Source organism: Rhamphochromis sp. 'chilingali', assembly GCF_963969265.1.
Source record: "Rhamphochromis sp. 'chilingali' genome assembly, chromosome: 10".
NCBI lineage: Eukaryota > Metazoa > Chordata > Actinopteri > Cichliformes > Cichlidae > Rhamphochromis > Rhamphochromis sp. 'chilingali'.
In genome coordinates, this window is record NC_137937.1 from 3,064,088 (window position 1) to 3,081,364 (window position 17,277).

The 17,277-nt window shown below is 40.6% G+C and overlaps 1 protein-coding gene across 3 annotated transcripts; it reads right to left on the reverse strand.

Moving 5' to 3' along the window:
- Positions 1-241: 241 nt before the first annotated feature.
- Positions 242-16,471, reverse strand: golga3 (golgin A3). Of its 3 annotated transcripts, none has more exons than XM_080894687.1 (24): positions 16,247-16,471; positions 15,032-15,299; positions 13,713-13,979; positions 11,596-11,708; positions 10,446-11,167; positions 10,103-10,211; positions 9,656-9,962; positions 9,363-9,565; positions 9,117-9,254; positions 8,750-8,911; positions 8,273-8,641; positions 7,967-8,044; positions 6,436-6,699; positions 6,244-6,338; positions 5,797-6,013; positions 5,099-5,242; positions 4,226-4,423; positions 3,994-4,110; positions 3,585-3,724; positions 3,325-3,457; positions 2,913-3,035; positions 2,637-2,801; positions 2,067-2,233; positions 242-1,923 (listed from the first exon to the last, which is right to left on the reverse strand). In XM_080894687.1, the coding sequence occupies exons 2-24, from the start codon at positions 15,198-15,200 to the stop codon at positions 1,734-1,736; spliced, it is 4,590 nt and encodes a 1,529-aa protein (XP_080750813.1). In that variant the 5' UTR covers positions 15,201-15,299; positions 16,247-16,471; the 3' UTR covers positions 242-1,733. The 3 variants fall into 3 exon arrangements, with proteins under 3 accessions (XP_080750813.1, XP_080750814.1, XP_080750812.1); XM_080894688.1 differs by having other exon boundaries at positions 13,839-13,979; positions 15,032-15,311; XM_080894686.1 differs by having other exon boundaries at positions 15,032-15,311.
- Between the last annotated feature and the right edge of the window lie 806 nt (positions 16,472-17,277).

Genomic DNA, 17,277 nt, shown 5'->3' on the forward strand with positions numbered 1-17,277 from the left:
AAAAGAAAAAAAAAAAAAAAAAAAATATATATATATATATATATATATATATATATATATATATATATATATATATATATATATATATATATATATATATATATATATATATATATATATATATATATATATATATATATATATATATATATATATATATATATATATATATATATATATATATATATATATATATATAACAAAAAGCTGTAAGCAATAGAGAACACGGTCCAAAAACATATGGGAACACAGTATATCAACATGTTTAATGTTTTGTGTTATTTGCTTCATCTCAATAAGCATTCTCCAAGCATCGTCCCTTTGGAAATTCATCAGCATAACATGGTATTTGCCTAAGCATTTAGTGTGGGAATGAGCATCAGCACAGCAGCTGCAGCACAACTGCATGCAGAAAGCTACTGTATCATCCAACAACCACTCTATACTGAAATGTTAGTGCAGCTGCAGCAGAATTATTATTGTTATCCAATTTATGGTTTGCATTAGATTCCATTTTTCTTTACACTATCAATTAAGATGAATAAACAATCGTACAAAAAAAGGACATGTACATAATATATTAACCTCTGGAAACAACAATTAACTTATCCCATTACCCATGAAACAGAAAAAAAGTGATTCAGGGGTATTCATTTTTTTGTAAATACAAACTTAATGTATTAACTGTAACAGAAACTGAACACATCTGATTGCACTTACTGTTATTAGAAGTTTTTTTTTTTGTTGTTTCATCTTACAACTTTACCCCTCGGTCAGTCCAGTTTTGATCAAGTGTGCAATGTCAGTTGATGTAATCCACATATTTTACAATAAACTGGTTTTAAGTAAGCAGTCACACATATATACAATATAACAAGTGACATCTTGCACACAACCTCAGCAGAAATATATTCACCCAAACAAATTAGTCCTTTATACCATATTAAAGACTGCTTAAGGCTTTTTTTTTTTTGCGTACAAATTACTGCCGTCCATGCTAGACAAACTGATATTAACGTTGTTGTTTTTTTGTTGTTTTTTAGAGTTTAAGAACCCAGGGTGACACAGCAAACATATTAAACACTGCATCTTAACATGAGGCAATACAAAATAACTGACTACAACTGTGCGTGAATTTTTAAAGTTGATGAACAGGAGTGATAAAGTTTTAACACAGGCTGCCTGTTTAACCATGTCAGTTTTTTCATAGACGAACGACTTCACTCATAGACAGGCACACATAAATGGAAGAACATGTGGTAGCCAGCCTTTAGGCGGCCTCGTGGTTTGTTTCTGTCGCTGAAAACACTTCTTTAAATGAAGCCAGTCATCATTAAGCAGCATGAATGCCACTGATCTAACATTACGTGGATAGTAGCCAATTTTTGTGAGGAAAAATGCTAAACTAACAAGGAGACGGAAAAAAAAATTATGGCCTGAAAGATTTGTATAGACGGGGAAAAGAAGCATGGAACAAAAAGTTGTAATCTCTCAACTCTAAATAAATAAATGTGACAAAGGCGTAACACAAATAAAACAACCATCAAATAAAGAAGAAAGAATAAAGCTATGGTATGTAAAGTATTACTCTGCGAATGCACCTCTGTGCCGATGGGAGAAATGCCAAATGTTGGCAGCAATTGTTAAAAGAGAAAGGGTGTAAGGGGCTAAAAAGTGCCTTGGTGGATAAAACTCCACTCTCCCTCTATTGGCCTGAGAAAAAAGTTCTTTAGTTATGATTGCTGCTGTTCCCCATGGTTGTTATTTTCCACCTCCATGTTGTTTAGCTCTGTTGAGTTGGAGATGTTGTTTTGAAGCCTCAGTTGATCCAGTCCTTCCTCTGCGTTTGTCCATGAGCTCATTGACTCATGTACTGTTACTGTGTGTTCCTCCATCTGCCTTTGGAGGCTGTCCATCTCCTCCCTGAAAGGGAAAAAAACAACAGAAAAAAACTGTTACATCAGTTCTGGCGTTTGAATAACTGCCCAGCACTACAAAAAAAAAAGTTTCATGTCGGTTTGCTGATAATGTTTAACCAAATCATTCACACAGAAAAAAGATCTTACTTGAGCTGTCGTAGACAGTTGTGGAGATTGTTCAGTGGCTCCTTGTTGACAGAAGTCGAAGGCTTCAGCAACTCATCCAGTAGGGAGGCAGGCACTGGGCAGTCTGGGATCTTAACTGGCGTTACTGGGGTGGATGGGTTCCCGTCACTTTTCAGTTCCATGCGCTGCTGCTCCAACAACAACAACAACAACACATTATTTTTATATGGCATTATACTTGCAGTACTGACCTTTACATCTCTGTAAAAGACAGAATGCCTTCATTACTCATACTGTAGAAAGTAATGGGCACACCCAGCTAAATGACAACATATTAGCCATTGCTAGTTGCACCCATATGAAATATTAACATACGTTTTATTTGCTTCGGTTTTAATCTTTTTAACAACAACCTCTCATGACGAGACTCTCGCAGAGGGAGAAACCATAATAATCACATGCAGCAGTTAATACTTTACTGTACATTATTTAGTGGACTCCTGAAGTTTAAATGATCTCACAGCTAGGAACTAAGAAAGCACTAAACACGTCACATAACACAACCGTTCACGGCATGAAAAGTTGCCTCACCTTCCTTAGACGACTCTGTTTGAAGTCCTGTTTGAGTTGCTGGTTTTGAAGCAGGACTGTCTTCATGCTGTTTCTCAGCTCACCCACTTTGGCCTGCAGCATAAACTTGTCCTTCCTAGTGCTGCTCAGCTCCTCCTGTACCGACTCCAGCTCCACTTTAATATTCTGAGTCAGACATTTTATTTTACCAGTAAATGGTTTGAAAGAGGCATAAATGACAGAAACATGGAAACATGAGACACTGTGCCTATACTGTATAATCAGGTCAAAGCTTGCCTGCAGAGCTGTCTGTAGGTTGTCGAGCTCCCTGTGGTGGCACTGCTCCATCATCTCCACCTGCTGTTTCTGAGCTTCAATCTCCCTCTGCCTTTGCTCCACCTCCCACTTCAAATCTTCAACCTGAACCAGCAGCCAGTGTTAGACGTCAGTGTTATTGAGAGGTGATCTCCAACAGTAAATTGGAAGGAGACTAAAACAGGTTTTAACGAACTGCAACACTGAAATGTTTATAGGAAATAAGGACTACATAACCCCAAGTGTTGTATTCGAATCAATTCAGCTAATCAGTATCAAATATTACAACAGTCACACAACAAAAAAAAAATTTTTTTTCCCAAACTGACTTCTGTTGGTTAGAATACAAATGTAGCCCAACTAACAGGTAAAGTAACCCAAAACGAGTACTTGCCTCTTGGTTAGTGAGCGGCTGCTTTGCCAGTTCATCGTCCAGTTGTTTCCGGAGGATCTGGAGCTGGGAGTGAGCCTCAGCCAGCTCCTCTTGGAACCTGGCAACCTCCTGAGCGTGCTGCTCATCCTGAGCCCTGCAGAGTTTGTTAAGCAGCTTATAAAATCGTCAATTACTATAGGTTATGTAACACAGTATTAGATTAGAAATCATTAAAATTTTCCTGAAGTCACAGTATTCTTTAATCAGGCAAATGCACGCACTGTAGTTTGTGGGCTTCTTTCTGCAGAGCTTTAACCAGGTCCTCTTTGGACTGCAAGTCCTTCTTGATCTCTGACAGCTCCAGCATGGCTGCCCTGTAGTGCCGTCTATTGTGGGCTGCCTCAGCCTTTGCTGCTGCCACCTAAAGGAAACATTGCATAAAACAATATGGGAACTCCAAAGACCACACTACTCCCAATTTGGTGTCAAAAAGGAGAACGTACTGAGCTAGGCATGTGACAGTTTATCAGTTCGATTTATAGATTGTAAGCAGGTTCTTGCTGTGTCTTGTGTCAAAACAAAAAGTATTTAACTCCCAAAATACTTTAATAGGAGTTATTTTGAGGTTGTACTTCAGCTTAAAGAGAAGGAAATCATAATTTAGCCTAATATGCAGCACAGAAGTCTTACCTGTTCTTTCAGGTCCATGACTTTGGTCTTCTCTTTTTCCAAGGCCAGCTGTAGACTTTGTACCATCCGCTTCATCTGCTGGTCCTCCTCCTCTTTACGCTTCAGAACAGCTTGAACCTGAAACCCCACTTTTCTAGTTTAGTCTACAGGTAATATGATACTTTGTGTCACCAGGATAATAAAAACAAAACCCACATCTATATTATTAGATGCAATCCTTTTTTTTTCTTACCTGCAAATTGAGCTGGACAAGATCTGCCTCCCTCTTTGCTAAGGCCGACTCCAGAATGTTGGCATGCTCCCGCAGTGCATTGTGGGACTGAGCTAATCCGGCCAGTTTTCCTTTTTCGTGTTCCAGCTCAAGTGCCAATTTCTTGTTGGCATCTTCTAACTTTCGGATCCGCTTCTTGAAGCAGCGCGATTCTTGAAGCTGTGGAAGCAATACATGTCATTGATACAAAAAACTAAACAACAAACAAAACAAAACATATGAACTGAATAATTTCAGAAGTGCAAATAAACTGCTCATACAGTTGTATTATTGATGAAAAAGTTCATGAAATTATTTCTTTTTTCATGAACCAACTAAGCTCTGGGACACCTAACCTATCAGTCTATTATCAGTGATTGCATTCTGGTATTCATACGTAAGCCCGTTTTACAATAATCTTCCTTAAGTCTTCATTATATGATTCCCACATCAACAAAAGCCACGGTGTTAGCAAAAAAATTGACAGAACATGAAGTGACATTGTCTTAATGCATTTTATACTTTAAGATTGCTGTTCTTGAAATCTTAACATACGTATATTTTATTTATTCTTTTGTATATTAATCATGTTTGTCACAAGTAGATTGGACAGCAGGAGAGTGTGTCACTCGAAGACTTTTTTTCTGTTTTGTATTGTTGCCTTTTGGTTGGTTCTCCAAAGCGTACGATCTTTTAGTGAAATGCCCATCTCAAGATTCTGGGGAGACACGTTGATAGCTGGAAGATGCCATGAGATTAACAGAGAAAAGCATGTCTGAAAGGGGCTAAAAAGAGGTTTGAACTGAGAAAAAAAAAAGTATATGAGCTATAAGATGAAAGATTAACAAAGTTTACCTCATCTTCAAGCTCCAGAACCTTCTCCTGGTATTCTTCCAGCTCTGTGGACGTTAGGGTGATCACTTCTTGAAGTTCCTTCTCTAGCATAGCTTTGCTGTTGGTAACAGCCTGCAGTTCAGCCTGTAGAGTCTCAATCTTCTTCTGTATGACAAATAAATAAATGTTTGAGTTAGCCAACAGCTACAGTTATATTCACGATGCAGGGGCATACAACCTTCTGACAAGAAATGGTAACAAATGACAAGAATACGGGTCAATCCATATAAAAAAAATCTGTCAAAATAAAATAAAAACCTCACGCATTCAGAATCAGATGATATTTTTAACACTAACTTTAGCAAATGTAATGAAGCTGTAGAGAGGGCTGTTACAACATGGTTGCAATGCATAAACCTGGCGTTACCAAGGTTAATGCACATTTGAGAGTTGAGTAGTGCACAAAGGGACTAGAGAGAAAGACAGATGACTCATACTTTAACATGATCCCTACCACCTATGTAAGCGCTGTCCATCATAAACGAGGTGTACAGACAGTAACACATGTCTGTAGGAGTTAATGCACCCATTTTATTTATTGTGATACAAACTAAATAAATAAGAGCAGGTATAGCTTTCTAACAGTGATACTTCTTCTAATGCTTGAAACTCTTTAAATAGATGTTGCAGCTTGAAGCTTTAAAAGAAGTGCTCATTACCTGCAAGGCCTGGCTGTTCCCTTCATCTGATACCTGGGCCTTCAATTTAGCCAGCTCCTCCTCAGCCGTCTCCTTGTCAGTCAGAGCCTCTTGGAGCCTCCTGCTCAGGATGCCCACGGCGTTCTCGTAGGCCTTGTGTTTGGCCTTCATCTCCTTCTGAGCGCTGGTCAAATCTGTTCCCAGCTTCTTCACACGCACCTTCTGTTCAGTGATGGCTCTATTTCAAAGAACATATGAATGAAAAAAAAAAAAAAATGTATTTTAATTCCTGATATAACAAACACAGAATTTCTGAGGAGGATTTAAAAAAAAAGAAAAATCACACATACAAACTTTTATTTCTATGAGGCGTTTAGGCATTACCCCTTATTTCTATTTATAAATACCAAATGACTACAAAGAGGGGCATCATGGGCCAAATCATCACTGTGGGACCACATGACTCACTTCTTGGCTTCAGCCTCCATTTGCTCCACCTGTTTCCTTAGACCTTCATTCTCCTGTGTCACTGCTGCTAGCTGGCTCTGATCAAACTGTAGAGACTGCATTGGGGGGGGAAAAAAACACCCAAGGTTAATATAATATTTTCTTTATTATATAATACTGTAATGCCATGAGCAAATATCAGACAAACAGTACCTGAATCTGGGTTTCGAGCTGATCCCTTTCATTCTGAATGGTTTGCAGATGGGCCTCCATGTTACTCATCTGCTCCTGCACTCTCACCACTTCCTTTTGCAGCCGGGTCTGCTCCAGCTCTGCCTTCTGCTTCTCCCCCTGAGCAGCCAGTAGCTCCTGCTTCAGATCCTTCACCTCCATCAATAGACGCTTTTTGGTGGACTTGAGCTCACTGATCAGCTGGTCTTTGGAGCTGGCATCCCTGCGGTATGCTTCCACCATCACCTGTGAGGTAAATGGCATTTTTAACCCCAGTAAAAGGTTTAAAGTGGAACAAAATACTTATGAGGCATTTGCTCCTTTGGAGATGTGCAAGTAGTCTCACTCATATTTGCCTTGACTGACACAGCAGGGAAAAAACAAGAACTGACAGCACTGCAGGAGACAGGGCTGCATCATCTCCAGGGTTTGAGAGAGATTTAATTCACTGATGCCGTCTATTCATAGAGGAGTGGATAAGCTTTATTTTTGCAGGCCAAACATGAACACAGTCCACCAATGAAAATGGCTATAGTGAACCATTGTAAAACCTATAAGATGGCAAATATAATTCTAACCTTTTAATGAGAGGACACAAGTCTGTTGTGCCATTTATGAATTAGCAAGAAAAACATGAAAATGAAAAATCTCTCTAAGACTGAACTTGCTGATTTTTTTTTTAAAGTGCTACTAAATGCACATTGCTTTTTAACAAATTGACAACAAATACCATATTTGCTTACTTTTATCCTGTACATGTTTAAAATTAGGGATGTGCACGACTAGTCGACTAATAGTCGCTGCTGTCAGTAGTCAGTAACAGACTTACCAGTCATTTAATCTAATTGTTAAAATTTTAATTGATACCCAATGCTGGTAAATTCTTGTGTCCTAAATGTTGTTGAGAAACGCCATAAATCCGTTAATCAGATCGTTTGGTTAACACTATTATTGCTGGTTCTTTTAAGGAGACAGAATGAGATCGTGGATACAAATGGCGGAAATTAGCTTTCTCCGAAGGGTGGATGGGCTCATCCTTAGCAATAGGGTACAGAGTTCAGTCATTCAGGATTAGTTTATTGATAATAGAGACATTTTCACAAAAACTTACTTGGTTGTCATGTGTTGCTCAAAACAGTTCAATTACTATTTGATGGACCAAGATGTTAATGCATGCATATAAAGAGGGCCTACAATAACTCAAATCTTGAAAGGCACACAATGCAGTGCATGAGTCTGTCATTCTGTCAGCTAACTCCACCCTTTTCATGACAGTCTGTCAATGCAAAATAAAGCAGCCTTGGACAATGCTCAATCCAGTGAGGCGTGTCAGCACCGCTCTCCTCCAGAGAATGTGTCTGCCATCTGGCTCTACAATACATACTCCCACGGCAGCCACAGCCTTAGCCAGCTGGGAGTCACTCTGACAAGTGGCTTATAAATGTACATGAAGTCTTTCTGAGTTGCTGCAGGCAGCATATAATGTCATGTAAAAGCTATGAAGGCGTCTTACCTTTTGTTGCAGGAACTGCTCCTTAAATTTCTGAGCTTGCTTCTTCAGGGAATTATTTTCTTGTTGTAAAGTTTCAATCTGTAACATAATACAATTGTTTCATTACTCACTATAAGTTGTATCAATGCTACTTGAGTTTTGTTTAAATTAATATTAACTACACTGAAGAGAAGGGGGTAAATCCTCATTCTTCAGGCACAAAAACAAGCCTTTTTGACCTATTGCGAACATTTCCAAACTGCAAAAAACATTTTAGGTAAATGTAAAATAAATTAACTCTACCTCAACACATCTTCTGTCTCATACCTGATTGGCTTTGACTTGGACTTCCTGTCGTAGTTGATCCAAGACATCTGAGGCCACCAGAACATCCTCGCCAAGCCTCTCAGCACTCTCATCAAGTTGGCTCTTGTCTGCTCGGGCTGCCTGCAGTGCTACCTCAAGGACAATCTTTTCGTTCTGGAGGTACTGGATGTTGTCATCCTTGGCAGTGCTTTCTGTCTGCAGCTCAGCCAGCTGGGCCTCCAGCTCCTGGTATCGGGCCTCTAGCTGGTTGATGGACTGCTCTTTGGTGTGCAAGTTCTCCTGAGTGGTTGTCAGCTGGCGCATCAGCTCCAGATGTTCCTTCTGAAGTGTCTGCAGCTGTGCATCCTTCTGGGAAAGGGTCAGCTTTACCTAAGACAGAACATTAAGAGCAGAGTTTACAAATGAAGAATTACGTCTAAGAATTTTATTGCACATGCAGGGTGACAAATAAGTCACGGTTACATTTGGCATGACTACCTGCTCTAGTTCTCTTTCCAGGGTGCTGGCTGTGTTGGCAAGCTTTATTAACCGTTCTCGCTCTTCTTCATACTCGTCCAGCTTGTGCTGCAGGTCATCTTCCACCATGCTCTTTGCATCCTGGATCTGCTTGTAAGCAGCTTCTTGGGTCAGCATGTCGGCCTACATTACAGAGAGTAAAAGCACTTTAAACAATGTTCAAATATAGTCGAGATACACAAACGGTTAAAAGTACATTTTACTGCAATTCCTGTGATTTTTTTTTTTTAAATATTTTGATTGGTTTTATTTAATTCCCTTGGCTAAATAACAAAGTTAACGTGTAGTTTGTTTTGACTTTAGATTTAAACCTGAAGCTGGAAAATACCTCAATGCTCTGTAGCTGTACAGCGATGCGTTCTTTTTCTTTGATGGAGCGGTGCTGGGTCTCAGTGAGTTGATGTGACAGTGTCACATTTTCCAGCTTCAGATGCTCCAGAACACCAATCTGAGTCATCTGTCCAGCCTATAAAAAAAAACAAACAGAACCAGACATGTCAATAGTTATGTCTCCTGCATGACAACTAATGCCAAGCCGTGACATTAAAGCCAACTGCACGGGCATTAAACTTACCTGCATGTTGGCCATTTCACTTTGCAGACGCACTCTTGCCTCCTGGGCCAGAGCTAGCTGCTGCTGGTACCACTGTCTGACCTGCTGAAGTGAATCGATCTCGGCCTGGGAGGTCTTCAGTCGGCTCTGTAGGGTACTGCGCTCCAGCTGCACCTGTTGAAGCTGACTCTGAAGACCACCCATCTGCTGACGCAACTCCTGAACTGCAAAAGCGCAGGATCAAAACATAAAATTGAAAAATATGAGGTGGAGGTGAGTATATACACTCAGCCATTTGAGTCTCCATCACTCACCTGTATTGTCCCTTGAGGTTACAGCGTTTTGCATCTCCTCCACCTTCCCCATCAGCCTGTTGTACTGGTCTTCAGCAACCTTTAGATCATTGCTTAGAGAAGCCAGACTGGCATTCTTGTTCTCTAGACTGCTCTGGAGCTCTACCATAGCCTTCTCTAGCTGGCTACAGCTTTGCCGTAGTGTGCCAACCTCTGTAGTGAGGGCACTCTGCTTCTCCTTGCTGACTTGAGCCTCCTCCATTTTAGCCTGCAGCTGTGCATTCACTGTTGCAAGCTGGGCCTGAAGCTCTGTCTTCTCCTTGAGAGCCTAGAAAACAGGGCAGGTGGTTATAGCATGTAGCCCGATTATTTTCAGTGTGTACTTGTATAATATTGGTCGCCCACAAGGTTATATTAGGAACTGAAGACCAAAAAAATAAATAAAATATTACTGATGGTTTGCATTACCTGATTGGCCTCAGATGACAAGGATTCCAGCTGGCCCTCAAGCCTCATTTTCTCTTTCAACACTTGGAGCACTTCATCATGACCCATCACAGAACTCTCCAAAGAAACACTAAAACAAATTTAAACAACCTCAGTGAATACGATCAAACAAATGAGTTGAGAGGTTCAACAAAAGATTATACATATCAATCTTTTTCCAAAATGAAAATTTTCAGGTTCCCTCATATACTCAGTCTGTGAAAATACACAGTAACCACAACTGCACTAATATTTTACCAACCTCACTACTCAAATAATAAATTCAAACATTTATTGATTTGCCTTTCTTGTAAGAAATCGTCACCTGCTGGAGAAGCTGTCCCTGCGGCTACGAGGCTCTGCTGTCCCTTCTCTTTCCTGCTCCAGCTCCAGGAAGTGTTGCTCTTCAGTGGCTGCTTGCAGAACCTCCTGAAGGGAAGGGAACTGACCCATGGCCTCAGGGGCGATCTCGCGTCCATCTACTGTGTATGGCCCCTGCTGCCTCTCCACTGCTGCAGAGAGCACACCGTAGGTTCCCCTGGTAGACACGCTGCTGTAGGAAGAGCTGTCACTGTCGTTGCCATCATTCCCGGGCCTTACCCCTGATTCACTGCCATCAATTTCTGACACACTGTCCCGGACGTGGAGGGGAGCACCGGACTGTGCCTCTGTCTCAGAAGTACCGCACTCTGACGTCACACTGATCTCAGACAGTGTGGACACAGAGCTAATAGTGGAGTTGACAGAGCTTATGTCTGCTGCCTTTATGCCTCCTCCTCCACCACCACCACCACCACCACCATTCTCAGGAGACTTGTAATCAGCCAAGGAGTGGATCTTGTTAGGGCGAGGTGACCTGGACTTCTTTTCTTTGGGAGGAGGAATTCCAAGGCTACCAAGTTTAGGACCACGTGGGACACTGGTCCTGAGGAAGGAATACTCCTTGGTCATGGCAACAGTACTAGCCCGGGGTAATGCCTCAGGATGTAGCATAAGTTCTGGATCCAGGGTACTGAATGGTCTGCTCTTGGTGGTGGTACGATGAGACTAAAAAACAGGAGAGAATCAGAGGTTGTATTTGAAACAAAAAGAAAAAAATGACATCTATTCTTTAATTGGTAAAATGAGTGTCCAGCAAAAATAACCGAATAAATGTGTAAATATTTATATTCACATCAAGTAAAAGAACTTAGAATAAGTCCAGTAATTACTGTACAATTACTAATCTCAGTCACAAACATAGCCAAAAAGTTAAACTAATTTCACAGGAAAAGGCAGGAAAAAGTAAATCAGCAGAAACAAGTGACACTGTGCTGGTGCATCACTCTACCTCTCCTAAGATTACGTTCAAGGACTGCTTCTCTGACATTATCATGTAAATATTGTGATATAACTTTGCTCCTTCACCATGGTGCCAATGTTTCTGTGTATAATTTTTGCCAGAAAAACATCATTTTCCCTTTGCATTCACCCACCCTCTCCTTCTGTCTCTGCACTCTGTACTGTTTTAGTTGCTCCTCCAGGCGCCGGCGAGCCTCTAGGCGAATCTTCTCCTCATTCTCCATCTCCAGTGATGGTTTCTGGTTGGCTGAAAGGATGAAGGGCAAGGAATGTTAAAACAAAGAGAAAAATGCTACCGCTTAACATATACTATCCAACTACAGCAAAGCAGATTATTTAAACAGGCTGTTATGTCACGAATGCAAACGCTGGAATTTGGCATGGTGGTGAGTGAAGCTGCTTGAAGCCTGGTTCTCAAATGACAATGGTAAACAAATTATTCAAATTTTAGTTATTTTAATACTTGGCCATGGGCAGTAAGTCAAGGTTTGCCACTTGACTTAAGGATTAATGGCATTTTTAGAGCAGGTGTTACATAACTGTTGCGTGTTACACCCATAAAATTAAAGGCGTCCTATAGGATAGAGCAGGGGTCAGCAACCTTTCACACCCAAAGAGCCATTTGGAGCCGGTTTCCACGCAAACGAAAACACCGGGAGCCGCAAATATTTTTTGACATCTAAAATGAAGATAACAATGTATATATTGTTTTTTACCTTTATGCGAACAACTAAGGTGTGTTGCTTTTGAAATCCATGAAGTGCTACAGAGAAAATTACATTTTATTGATGTTATTAACACATTTTGAACTCTTAAAGAAATATAACAAAAGGAAAGCTGAACTAAAATGATCCAGCAAACAAAAACTGTTGTGAGCCGCCCCCTTATATCGCCTTTGGGCTTTTGGAGCCTTGATCTGACTTTTAAAAAATAAAAGAACTATGCTGCTAAAAAAAATTTAAAAATTGATGTTTGCAAAATTGAATATGTATTTTACCTGGTTAATGTGTGTGGCAAGGCGTGGTCTGTAGGGGAGGCGGACGCACCTGAGCAGCACCCGCAATCACGCCTCGCCGCCTTAACGTCTGTGCTCTCTATGCTGTTGTGTTGGTGTGTGTCGGGCTGTGAGCTGAAAAGCTACAGCCGGCTGTGTGCGTACAGCAACCGTGTGTGAAAAGTGGTCAATAAAGAGATGCTGAAAAGCGTGTTCATGCAAACATCGTCGGGTCTGCCGTGGTATGTTTACAACGGGACTTCTGCTCCTGAACCTCTGCGCACAGCGCCTGCAAATCGGGGCTGTAAGAAGTCACATTCATCTTCACGCAGGACTGTAAGCTGTCGTCTGTGAGGCGTGAGCGGTGTTTGTTTGTAACATAGTTCACAGTGGAGCTGCCGACATAATGTGGATCCCAAGATCCATAATTGGCCTACCTGGGGTTGAAAGTCTCGGCAAATGCAGGCGTTTCGGCGGGTACACCGGCTTCCGCCAGTGTGACGCTTATTTTGAGCGATGAAAAAATAATAAAATATAATTGTATTTTTATATTTCAATATCACAACAATCTTCCAATTTAGAACTACAAGTTAAAAAGAACTAACATAAATAAATTACACTTCAACTAAATACTCCTAATTTATTTTCCCAAACCACGCGGAGCCGCAGTATAAGCACTAAGGAGCCGCAGGTTGCCGACCCCTGGTATAGAGGTACGCAGCTATAACACTGCAATAGATGTACACTGAATTAGAGCTGTGTATTCACCAACAATTAAGAGATACTTCATGTGGGTTTTTCCTGTGGAGTTATTTTGATTCTCTGTAGGAGTTATAATGTGCAGGCAAACAAAATCAGTTATTGCCATGCTTAAAAATATAAGCTTTCATAACTGTGAATCAGGCAATGGTGCCAATTTTTAAAAATACCATGTAAAAGATAATGTATCAGAGCGATTAGTAGCAAAACAAAGCCATGAATTCAAATAGTGTCTTGAAAAAGAAAAAGAAAAAAAAAAGCACCCACACAAAATTTGAGTTAAACAAAAGACTGCTATGGGAGTTGCTGGGAGGAGGTAAAGTCAAACAGCTAAATGAAATCCTCACTGAATCCTTCAGTCCAGATAACACACAGACAGGGGAGTTAAAGCAAACACTTGTACATGAGCCAACGACCAAAACACTCCACATCAAAACGGGAGGTTAGAATAGAAAGGGTTATAGAGGGGGCATTCACTGCACATAAATTTATGCTTACACAGTTCAGTCTCCTGCATAGGCATACTGAGTCTGAGTGACTGCAATGCATCACTCTTGTGAACCGTGACCTCAGCACTAGCCCCCTCAGACTTCTCTAGCATCATGGGTGGATAAGCAGCCACACCTGGGGAGGGCTCGCGGTTCTGCGAGTTGACAGGGGAGCTGGTGCTCTGGGGAGGAGCTGTCAGAGGCAGGGTGTCCCCTGCAGTATCAAAGCCCTCTGCCAGTCCATTTCCATTTGGCATCACATCTGAATTGACAGGACCTGAAAGAGGAAGGGGGGAAAGCCCTCAGGAATCCAACAATTAGTCATGAGAAATTCTTGTGAACTAATTTGAGTGGATGTGATTCTTTTGGCAAACTGGCTAGACAACTTTGTCAAGCAACAATAGCTTACGTGCACAAGGCAACGACAAACACTCATGTAACACTATTGTTACTGAAGCATCCCTCCTAGCTGCATCTACTCTTATAGGAGCAAAACTGGGATTCAGCTTGCAACACAAACACATTTAAAGGGACTGGAAATTATTTTCTTTGTTACCCACAGACTACAGACAAAACGTGCCATTTTCTGTCAGCGGTGGAAGTGGTTTGTTCATTTTACATGACAGACATTTTCTATGTCCTCTTGTCACTGGTTGAAGTAGTTATGGAGAAAACGGGATTCATTTTCAGCAATAGAATGCGGGAACGTCTGCCAAGCAGCTGTCATTCAAAACTGAAGAAATCATCCCAGAAATGTCCCGCTGAGAGGAGTTTATTTGCGGTAAAATCGTAATATCTTGTTAGAATTTTTTTTTAATGATGTTGTTTGTTGCTAATGTAATTATGGATATTTAAATGTACAGAAAATAAATGAGATATTCAAATGCTTTTTCCAAATATAATTACAAAAAATATTTCTGTACACTTTTCAGTAAAGCTTTTGTATTTCTGGGTAACGCACTGTGTGAGAAAATCTTCCTGCTACTTTTTCCAGTTTGTCTCATGTGTATCCTCAAACTCGTACACTTACATACGTTACAATTAGATACATTCTGTACACATTTTTTCTGTCAAAAACCCCCAAACTGAAACACTGTAAACAGATGATGAAAATTTTGAATTTAGCTCAGCTATATAATATGCTTGTTCAAAGGCCTGTGCAACATGGAGCTGCAGATGGCCTAGAGAGGCTCGTCATAACCACCAAAACAGGTCATGCATGGCAAAATAGTGTTAGATAAAAGAGACACCATTACACTTCAGAACTTGAACTGGAGACCTCACAATCTAGGAATGAGTGATCCTTTCCAGAAAAGCATGCTTACTCACCGTTATGAATATCCCCCTTTGCATCCTTTGGGTTTTCCAGCCCTTTTTTAAATGTCGTTTCACGCTCCACAGCATGGGCTTGAGCCTCTTTGGATTTTATAACATGGTCCTCTTGATAAGTATTGGCCTCCATCTGGGCTGCCACTGACTGCTCAGTATCCACTTCCATTAAGAGAAGTAACAGTCACAGCACTGCTGGTGCACTTCTTGAAAGGGCATCTCACTACGCCATCTTCTTAGGAGGCAGATTAGCTGAGAGCATGTCAGTCTACAGGAGCACCTCCAAGCACATACAAGAAGAGAGAAAATATATAACAACTTTTAACGACACATGAGAAAGATCAACATGCGACACAGAAGAAGCCGTAGCGACTCACCAGGGATCTGTTTTACCCACTAATAAGGTTACGTAACAACAGTCTGCTTTTATAAGCTATAATTAAATACTAACAAACTACTTTGGTAAGTGGATTTTTCAGGTTAAATATAACTTAACTCTGCAATAATTTATGTGTACTTTAAAAACAAATGCAACAAAGGTTTCCCCGGCTTATCGCCTATTTGTCAACCACTGAAGTAAATCTGTGAGGGCATGTGTACAACCTACCCTATCAGAGATACGCCTTATTAAGCACAGTTGATATTTACATGTAAGCCTTTCCGAAGATTAAAAAACAGTGACAGCAGTACTCTGCAAAGCCTTTCCGCGTGACATGTTATATTATTATCGTATCCTACTATAAATGGTAACCTTTGACTCATAGGGTGTGCTGCAAAGACTGGTGCAGCCGCTGGACGCACAGCGGCTACAACTGCTGCTAGTAGCTAGGGTGCTAGCATCTACTCAGACTCAGACTCGGAGTCGGCATCTCGGGGAAAAAAGCAAGACAGTTGATGGCAAACATTACTGTAAAGCCCCTATATTTCCAGCGACTAGGCTGAATAATTTCACTTCATATAAAACTGGCAATGACAAGAAAGACGCACTAAACTTTAGGTGGGTAGCACTAGCTAGTGAAGCTAACGTGAGTGCTAATTAGCCACGGGACCTGTCAAGCTAAGAATTGCTACAACCTGGAATCGCCTTCACGCCTTCATAGGACCATTTTCTGAAAGTCATTCGCCGAAACACCTGGCTTCACCTTTGTTACAAACCCTAGTATAAATTATAAAATATATCACAGATAAATGCTACAAAATACAACAAATACTCACCTTCTTGCGAGCTTCGCCTTTTACTACGTGGCTGTTTAGTTTCGGTCCCTTTTCTGTCCGACTAGAAACACTGGGCTCAAACAATACATTATTTGAAACAACTAACTAAGCTTGTCGGGTCACTGACTGATTGTCTATGTGTACTCTCAAATGTTTAAATTTAAATAGAAAAACATATATTTTAAAGCCGCGCAATATCTGAAGATGTATATAGCAATAATACATGTATTACACGACCCATAATAAGGAACGGACAGCCGCTCCGGTGACTCTCTCGGATGTGGTACAATGCTTCACTCTTGTGGTCAAATACTGCGCCCTGCTTTCCAGCTGTGCTGTCAACCTGCAGCTGTGGCAACCACCAAAAGTACCGTCACAAGCAGCTGGTGCCACTTACCAAGACGGTGCACGGACATGCATTAATATACACACGATTAAATCACGCCACTACTTAACGTAATTAGATTAGATTAGATTCCACATCTAGGATTTGAGCTACGTTTTTATTTAAAGGTAAAGCCCTTTCACTGGTACAGCACTGTTCAAGAGTCTCAAGTTATTCCTCCTGTCTTTAAAAACTCTGTTTTAAAAATTTAAAACAAACTTGAAAGTCAGTATTAGAAATCACGACATTTATTTTTCAACACAGCCTGAACTTTCTTAGACAAGCTTTCTTGTCATTTCTTTGAGTAGTCTTCAGGCATAGTTCTCTCTATGGCTTTGTGCATGTGGTGGAGGAAGCTGTCTTAGTGATGTGGATGTTCACAATTTTGTGTGCGTGTGTGTGTGTCTAATAGGCTGCAAGAGCTTCATAAATGTCTAAGATGCTGTACCTATAAATGTCTCTTTTTTGGTTGGTTGGTTGGTTGGTTGGTTGGTTGGTTGGTTGGTTGATTTTTAATTCTGACAAACAGGAGAGAACTGTCCTCCTCATGAGTCTCAGCTACATTTGCTATATTAAGAATATAAATATGTATGCCTGTACTGTTTTGTGCAAGTAGAAAAAGGCTTCAAGGGCTATATATTTTTAA

What these genes read in the sequence shown, in the direction of transcription:
- golga3 (XM_080894687.1), bottom strand. Translation starts at nt 15,200, where the DNA reads ATGGAAGTGGATACTGAGCAGTCAGTGGCAGCCCAGATGGAGGCCAAT. An exon ending in GTGAAATGGCCAACATGCAG is followed by an intron (nt 9,255 to 9,362) that starts GTAAGTTTAATG and finishes TTTTTTTTATAG; the next exon opens with GCTGGACAGATGACTCAGAT. An exon ending in AACTGTCTACGACAGCTCAA is followed by an intron (nt 1,924 to 2,066) that starts GTAAGATCTTTT and finishes TTTCCCTTTCAG; the next exon opens with GGAGGAGATGGACAGCCTCC.